This window comes from Panthera onca, chromosome A1, assembly GCF_046562875.1.
Source record: "Panthera onca isolate mPanOnc1 chromosome A1, mPanOnc1 haplotype 2, whole genome shotgun sequence".
Taxonomy (NCBI): domain Eukaryota; kingdom Metazoa; phylum Chordata; class Mammalia; order Carnivora; family Felidae; genus Panthera; species Panthera onca.
The window spans coordinates 238,862,495-238,870,932 of record NC_138339.1 but is presented as its reverse complement, the minus strand read 5'-3'; the positions used below and the strand labels follow the sequence as shown (position 1 = coordinate 238,870,932).

General features: G+C 48.8%; 1 protein-coding gene across 5 annotated transcripts in view; it reads right to left on the bottom strand.

The window, feature by feature from the left end:
• EEF1AKMT1 (EEF1A lysine methyltransferase 1) overlaps window positions 1–8,438 on the bottom strand; it is a 29,887-nt gene that overhangs the window by 1,461 nt on the left and 19,988 nt on the right. For 3 of the 5 annotated variants that reach the window (XM_060637573.3, XM_060637571.2, XM_060637572.3), the window contains exons 4-5: window positions 6,054–6,334; window positions 3,521–3,804 (exon numbers count right to left, since the gene is read on the bottom strand). In XM_060637573.3, coding sequence (XP_060493556.1) covers window positions 3,662–3,804; window positions 6,054–6,334 — 424 coding nt within the window. In that variant the 3' untranslated portion in view covers window positions 3,521–3,661. Of the gene's footprint in view, window positions 1–3,520; window positions 3,805–6,053; window positions 6,335–8,438 lie in introns of those variants that run through there. The other 2 variants (XM_060637574.3, XM_060637575.3) reach the window with 1 other exon arrangement.

Below are 8,438 nucleotides of genomic sequence, written 5' to 3'. Positions count from 1 at the left end.
CCTCTCTCTCTGCCCCTCCCCCATGCACGTGCATATGCACACACACTCTCTCTCAAAGTAAATAAACATTGAAAAAAAGATTTTGACCATGTTTTAAAAAAATACCAAGCTGTTCTTTCTCCAGGTTATGTCTATTGCTTTAGCAAGTATGTATCATTAAAATGACTTCTTGTGAGGCTCCTGGGTGGCTCAGTTGGTTAGGCGTCTGACTTCAGGTCAGGTCATGATCTCGCACTTCGTGAGTTCAAGCCAAGAGTCAGGCTCTGTGCTGACGGCTCGGAGCCTTGGAGCCTGCTTCGGATTCCTTGTCTCCCTCTCTCTCTGCTCCTCCCTCGCTCATGCTCTGTCTCTCTCAAAAATAAACATTTTAAAAAATGACTTTTTGTATAAAAGTTTACAAAATCTATCACTAGGCAGCAGCGACCAGATAGAATATGTTGGACCAGATAGAAATGTTACCTAATGGGAATTAAAAATTTGGAAAAAAAAATATGTTGGAGTAAGAGGGGGGGTGATGGGAGATATTTCAGTGAATAATAAGAGTTTATTGGGACAGAATTTTGTTCTTGGTAGAACTAAAGGGTTTTTTCCTTCTTTTCCTTGGAGCCGAGAGAGGTCATTACTGTTTTATCAAATAGGGAAATTCGCTGGCCTCAGCTGAGCAGCTTCCCCCTCCCCCTGCGGGTCTCCAGCACACTGATTATTGTTCCCCACAGTTCACAGCGGGCCTTGGGTGGATGTGGGACTTCATGGTCCCGGGCTCCGCCCGTGAGACTTTCATAGCTTCTTCCCTCCTCTCCAAATGTGCCACGGTGACTACGTTCCGTCAAGGGATTCTGTCACTGAAGAGCTCCGTGGCCACCCTTGGAATGGACACGCCTTGCTGGTTCCTGAAGATTTTTTCCAACCAACCGACAGTATCTCTGCCGTATGCTTGTTTTAGAAAAACCGAATCATTTGGGAATAGCGATCAACACCCATCACAAATGCCAGCGGCTCGGCTTGCAGGGGCCAATGGCCCAAACTTCTCGGTTTACAGCATGTCTTGTAGCAAAGGCGAAGGGGAGAGAAGGGTCATTCTTGGCCTCCGCTTCCTGCTCTGAGCAAGGGAAGAGCGTGAAGTGTCCCTCTGAAACGGGGCTTCAAAAGTGACTCCGGCGCGTCATTCGTTCCAGCTGTCCGCGTTCCCATCGCCCCCAGACACGCAGCCGAGTATGTACGGACTTCACAGCGGTCAGCAGACCGGATATTATCATCCTCCCTCTTTCCCCTCCTACTATGGTTACTTTGTGGCTCGGTGCAAATCTTTGAATTAGCAAAGGACTTCATAAACGTGTCCTTTTCAGCTTTTGAAGTGCTTTGGTCGGGTGTGAGAGGCGAGGGTGCTCCCAAGAATTCAGGAAGCTTACTTCCAGGCCTCCGGGCAGCACGGGCACCCCTTCCTCCCACCCCGCTGCTCCTTTGCCCCGTGTGTGCCAGCCAGAGGCCAGGGGCACGGCAGCCCCGCCTCGTGTTTCCGAAGACTGCAGAGGTGGAGACGCCCGCCTCTGATGAAATCCAGAAGCGGCCACGTGTGAACACAGGTTTCCTAAAATTGAAATCATGCAAGGGGTCCGCAGCAATAAAACACGCGTTGGCCGCCTGTTATTCAACGTGATTGAAGGCTTAATGCGCTGAGCCTTGTCCCTTCCCTCCCCCACCCTCTGTGAAAGAATAAGGTTTCTCTTCGTCATCTAAAGGCTAGACTTCCAGGAAAGCTAAAATTCTGTATTTCTAGGCTGCTATGTGCCCCCAATTCCTAAGTTACACATTACGTTTGTATACATGATTTGTTACTAACATTTATTTGTCGGTGGCCTAGGTAATTTTTACTAAACTGACTCATGAGGAAATAATAAGGTGGGGGTTATTTTCTAAAGAACATTTATTGAACCCTTCACATGTGCCAGGTGCCGACACACCGATAAAAATATAAATGTCTCATAAAAATACCAAGTGATTTTTTTTTAAGTAAATGAAAACTTATCCCAAAGTAGGACAATACAGGACTGAAAAGTTAACGGGGGGGGGCAAGCTCGCCCCCCCCCCTCCCCCCCCCGTTTCCTGGGCACGGGCGCCCACGCACGAGGCTCTCAGGGACAGGTGGGTTTCTCGCGGGGAGCGGCCATCCCCCCATCCTGATTTTCAAGAGCCAACATTTCTCGCTCCCTCTCCACGTGCACTGCGGGTCCACCGCCCCACCGAGGACCTGGGGCCAGAGCGCTTCTGTCAGGGAAACTGCCGGAAAGCAGGTCGGAGAGAACATAAAGCTCTGCCGGCCAGCGACACACTTCGCTGCCTTTCACGTTTCGATAGCAAAGCGAGTCACGTGAGATGGGAAGTGTTATTCCTTTCCCAGAGGGGTTATTTTTTAACTTTTTATTTGCAAATGATTCTGACTTCACAGGAAATTGCAGAATTACTGCAGAGAGGTCTTGTGTGTCCTCTCCCCAGTTCTCCGCAGTGGTAACATCTTACATAAGCGCAGGACCACAGCCAGGGAATGGGCATCCGGACCGCCCACACACCTGACTCAGCGCTCCCCAGTGGTACGCGTGCGTGTGCACGTGTGTTCTGCGTGACCCCGTCTGCGGAGTCTTGTGTCACGGCTGCACAGTCAAGATGCAGACGAGTTCCGTGAAGGTCTCCCTTTTATGGCCACACCCACCCCGTACCCCCATCCTAACGTCTGCCGACCACCAATCTGCTCTCCATTCAAGAATGTTGTTACATAAATGGAAACACAGGAGGTAACCTCTGGGGACTGGCTTTCTTCACTCCGCACAAGTCCCTCGAAATCCATCCAAGTCGCAGGCATCAGCAGATCATTCCTTTGGGTAGCTGAAGAGGCATGTTCTGTGATGCGGATGCGTGATGAACAGTTTCTGCAGCACAGCAGAGGCCAGCAGACTTCTCACCTCCTTTTTACCATAGTGTTTGGTTTGCTGATGGCACTTTCTCAGGCAGCTCGGAGCAGCTGACGCGGCTTTAGCTGAGGGTGCGGGGGAGGGGGGGGGTGCTGAGCGTGCGGCACCCGGGCTGCGCTCCTGTCATCCCTCCATAAATAGGGACAAGAAGGAAAAATCCAGAAGGCTCTAGTTCCGAGGATTATGAATTAATACTAGTTCCAAGAATTATCACCTCCTTTCACGGAGGTAAGTGGTATCTCCTTCAGGGGCAGATCAGATGACGGTCCCCTTCACAAGTCCTGCGATGCCCCAGGAAAGCTGCCGAGAAGAATCAGCAGCCCATTGGGTAGAGCCAGAATGGGCCTGTTTTAAGGGGGCAGATGGCCTGAGGCAGAGGCCTGGGTCCTAATCCAGGCCGTGGCCAAGCCACTAAGCTGTCTGTACTTTGGCTTTAACCTGTTCTTAGGTGAGGAGAGCGGATTTTAGACAGGTTGTAAGATTTCTTCCCAGGACAAATCCACAGACTCAAGTTGGCAAAGGCATCCCGAGCCCTGGCAACAAGGAAGTCATGATGAGATGCTGTATTCTTTATTTTGGAAATCAGGCCAGAGCCAGCCCCATTCTAGGGGACAGGAGGAGGTTATAGCTTTTCAATCTACCAAGGAAATAGAGAGAAACATCACATAGGATCCTTTACTGTGTTATGTTACTATCTACACTGAGATTTCACGGTCTAGTCCAGAATCATAATTCACATAACAGCGAAACTCATTTCCCAAGGTCCGGGTGTGTTTTGGAATAAATTTGCACATCTTCACGCCAAGAAGTTTCGCTGCCTCTTCTTCCATGACGGCACCTGAAGGGAACAGATCCAGTGAACTCGAAGCCTGAAATACCAACCACTGTGCCACCACGAGTGGTGAGGGGTTCTAGACTAGAATACGCAAGGTAATGAGATGATCGTATCACTCAATAAATATGGGGGAAGGTCAATTCTTTATATCCTTTTTCACTTTCTTCAACAAATTTAATTAACATTTTTTTTTTTTGCTTTAAGTTTTTTAAGTTTCTTTTGAGACAGAGCGTGTGCATGCACCAGTGGGGGAGGGGCAGAGAGAGATGGAGAGAGAGAATCCCAGTCTCCACGCTCAGCTCGGCACAGAGCCTGACTCCGGGCTCGATCCCACGACCATGAGATCATGACCTGAGCCGAAATCAAGAGTTGGTCACTTAACCGAAGGAGCCACCCAGGCGCCCCTCCTTTTTAATTTAAAAAATAGTTTTCCTACCTCTACAAAACTGAGACACTTAGAAATTTAGAAATAAAGGCACGTTCCACAAAGTAACATACGGAGAGTAAAAATAATTACTAGGAACTAGTGTTTTCCAACTTTGAGTCAAGAACCCCGCTCTCATTCACATCTAATCTTGCAAACTCATTGGAACTCATTCACACCAGCTTCTGGCTGACTGGTCCCCACGTCCCACCCACTGCCTGGCCCACGGCCACCGCTGTGGACACAGCCCCTGGGTGTCTCTGAGCACCTCTCCCGAGACACCCCACTGCATAAAGTGCTTCTGCAGCTCACACAGGCAGGAGACCCAGGGTTCGCCCCAGATTCTCCCCTTCCCTCCACATCCGAGCATAGCAGGCTCTTCTGCCTTCACCTCGCTCCACCCCCGCCCACCTTTTTACTGACACACCTTGTCCACGCCTGTCTCAGCTGGACACACCCTCATAGGGCCTGCTCCCACCTGTGCCCTAAATCCTTTCCAGCACAGAGTGAAAGTGCACTTCTTGAGGCAAACTGGGTCCCATCAGTTGGGGGCCGACAGCTTTCAATGAAAGTCCCAACAATGGCAGCTGTCACCTGTAAGGGACCCTGTCGCCTCCTCCCCCCACTCCAGCCGTGCTACCTGCACACGTGAGGGGGCAGGGCTCCCCGCATCCCTCTAAGAACCAGGGGGCCACAGGCCCTGGGGGCCACCCCTCGAGGTCTCCCCTGGAGTGCTACTCCTCCAAGAACCCCTGCCTGCCCGGCCTGAAGGACACCCCTCATGGTTCTCAGTGCCTGCCGGGCCCTTCTGATTCTTTCACTACACTTCTCAGAATTGGTCATCACCTCTCCCATCTGTTCGGTTACATTTTTTAGCCTATCTTCTGAAACTAAAAGGTAGGCTCCACGAAGCCGGGGCCCCCGCCCGCCTGGCAGCTGGCACAAAGGGCTAGCAAACAACCGCTGAATTGATAACCCTTAGGTAAATATTACTTGTGACAACCAGAGTCACCTTCTTGACAATTCTCCAGCTTCAGGGACAAGAGACCCCCTGCAGCTCTGCTCCCGGCTCGGCCCAGCCTGAGGGGCCCTGGACGCCGGCCGCCCCAAGGAGACAGACCATGAGGGAACGTTCTAGTTCTCCGCCAACGCTCCGCATGTCCACCTTAAGAAAGAATGCCACTCTCACCAGTAAGAAAACTCTTCTGCTGGTGAGATCAATTTAATCTACTGTCTAGCTCTGTAACCTTGGGCAGTTCAGCTTAACGTTATCAATTCCACACTTCTCTCATCACATGTAAGGCTGGATCAAACACTGCTACTATTCCTGATGAGGGTGAGTAAAAATAACACTCAGAGCACACTCACCATGTGCCAGACCACACCCTGTGTGTATCATGTCACTTAATTCCAACAACGCTGAAAGGAGGGTAGTGTTACCAGTCCCGGTTTACAGATAAGGAAACCTGGCACAGAGAGACTGGTTATGTAACTTCTTTTTTTTTTTTTTTTTTTTTAAATTTTTTTTTTCAACGTTTATTTATTTTTGGGACAGAGAGAGACAGAGCATGAACGGGGGAGGGGCAGAGAGAGAGGGAGACACAGAATCTGAAACAGGCTCCAGGCTCCGAGCCATCAGCCCAGAGCCTGACGCGGGGCTCGAACTCACGGACCGTGAGATCGTGACCTGGCTGAAGTCGGACGCTTAACCGACTGCGCCACCCAGGCGCCCCCAGGATTTGAGTTCTGAGATCGCTTCCAACTCCTGGAACCTAAGACTGGAACATCTCCTGGTCAACATTCGTGAGTCGTGCAATCCGGCACCTACCTGTGCACAGCAGAATCTTGCCCTGAGTCAGATACTTGACGGTGTCTGACGTTTTCCTGAGACACTCCTCGGACAGATAGGGGGGATCTGCTACTACGATGTCAAAACTGTGTGCAGCAATTTTTTCAGGTAAATCCAATGGATTATTGTAATCATAGAAGATAAACTCCTCTCCGTATATAGCAAATCTTTTGTCATATTCAAAGATGTATATAGAAAAGTCTTCTCTGTGTAGCTCTCTCAGTTTCTGGTAAACACTGGGGGCACTCACACAGGCTATTCTGGAAAACAAAAGGAACAAATTCATGGAAGATCTTTAATGGAGAGCTGCTGGTATTAAATAACTGCTTCACTAAAAAATATACGTCCTGTGTTCAGCTCTTCAAAGGGAATCACAGTGCAAGCTAATGTAAAGGCAATAAATTTCAAGAGAAAACTATACTGTTTCACTTTTAAGGAATACGGTGTTTAAAAATCCTGCAACTCATAAGGTATGAAAGGATACATAAATGTGCTTTTCTAGTAAAAAATGTAAAACATTAGGAACACATTAGCAAGAAAGTTAGAAAGCCCAAGGCTTAAATTTGCTTATTATTTTCACGTTGGTCCTCATTTCAACGTTTATTTCAAATACTTTTAGTCTCAAATTAATTCTTTTGAAGTTACTTTTTAAAAAAATTTTATTTTTTTTAAGTATTTATTTTTGAGAGAGAGAGAGAGAGAGAGAGAGTGTGAGCGGGGCAAGTGCAGAGAGAGAGGGGGACAGAGGATCCAAAGCAGGTTCCACACTGACAGCACAGAGCCCGATGTGGGGCTCAAACTCATGAATTGCGAGATCATGACCTGAGCCGAAGTCAGATGTTCAACCAACTGAGCCGCCCAGGAGCCCCTGATGTTACTTTGTAATATTCATAATCTAGGAAGAAAAATCCCAAATGATGCCTCAATAGCTCCAGTTTTCTGCAAAGATACCTTAAAATTCAATCGCAGTACGGACAAGCTACTTTAAAACTAGCAGATGCATCTCTGAACAGAGACCATGTTCCACGGACCGGGTGGGTCCCCGTGCCCGGCTAAAAAGGCTTCTCAGCCCCAGGGCACTTAAGCGTGTGATACACTCTGGCGATGATACACACGCTTCTATGGGAAACACGCGTGTCCCAGCCCAGGGACACAAGGGCCAGCGGGCCCCCAGTCCAGGCTGCTGCCAGAGCTCTGGTGAGGAGATAGGCAGAGGACATGGGACGATGTCCTCACTGTGCTCAAAGATAACAGGCCGCGACCCGGGCAAATATCTTCTGAGAAAGAGGGTGAACTACAGATAGTTTCAGACAAACTAAGTCCGAGAGTCTGTCACCACAGACCTGCACGCAATTCCAAAGCACGTACTTGGGGCAAAAGGAAAGTGGTCTGAGGTGCAACAGGGACTGAGAGCGGGATGGCGATGACCTTGGGGGAGGCAGTGACCTTTATCATGCAGCAGCAGGTCACCTTCCGCAGGGGATGCGACCGGAGCCCTGGAGTCTCTCTTTACGATGGGGAGTATGATGGAGGCTTAAATGGGACGTCCCCCGAGAGCACGCAAACAGTGGAGAGGGCGCACAGTAAGGGCTCAATAAATGCTACTATTACTATTCATTTTGAATATTACGACAGAGCTCGAAAAAATACTGAAAATGCTTTTCAGAAAAAAATAAATTTCTTCCAAAGCCCTTTATTAATGGAAAAAAAGAAAAGATGTGTAAATACTGTCATTAAGAAGAACCCAATAAGCATCTCTACATAATGTTAAAAGAAAAAGAGCAGCAAAAACAAAACAACCCAAAAAACTTAGGACTTCCAGTTTAAGATGGCAGGCATCGCACATTCATGTACATTTGCTCCCTCATGAAAACCTACTAAATAAAACGTGAGTAAAATTCTTTTGTTTTGTTGTTTAAGCACAAACCGCCAAGAGCAAAGAGAATTCAAGAGGAGACCAAAACAAACAAACAAAAACCAAAAACCCCACAAAAGCCAACCAGCCAGCCAAACAAAAACCCCTTAAGAGGCAGAAAAGCAGGGGCACCTGAGTGACTCGGTAGGTTAAGCGTCAGACTTCGGCTGCCGTCGTGATCTCGTGGCTCCTGAGTTCGAGCCCCGCGTTGTGCTCTGGGCTGCCGCTGCTGAGTCTGTCGGATTCTCTCTCTCTGCCCCTCCCCTGCTCGCTCTCCCTCTCAAAAGAAAGAAACTTAAAAAAAAAAAAAAAAAAAGCAGAAAAGCAAAGGGATAGCTGGTATTTGGCTCAGTGGACCCAAAAAAGCCAAATCCCAAACTAGGTGTCATAGGTAAGCTGAGAAGCAACCTGGTTTACATCCGAGGGCCCTCAGAGGCTCCGGAAGCTGC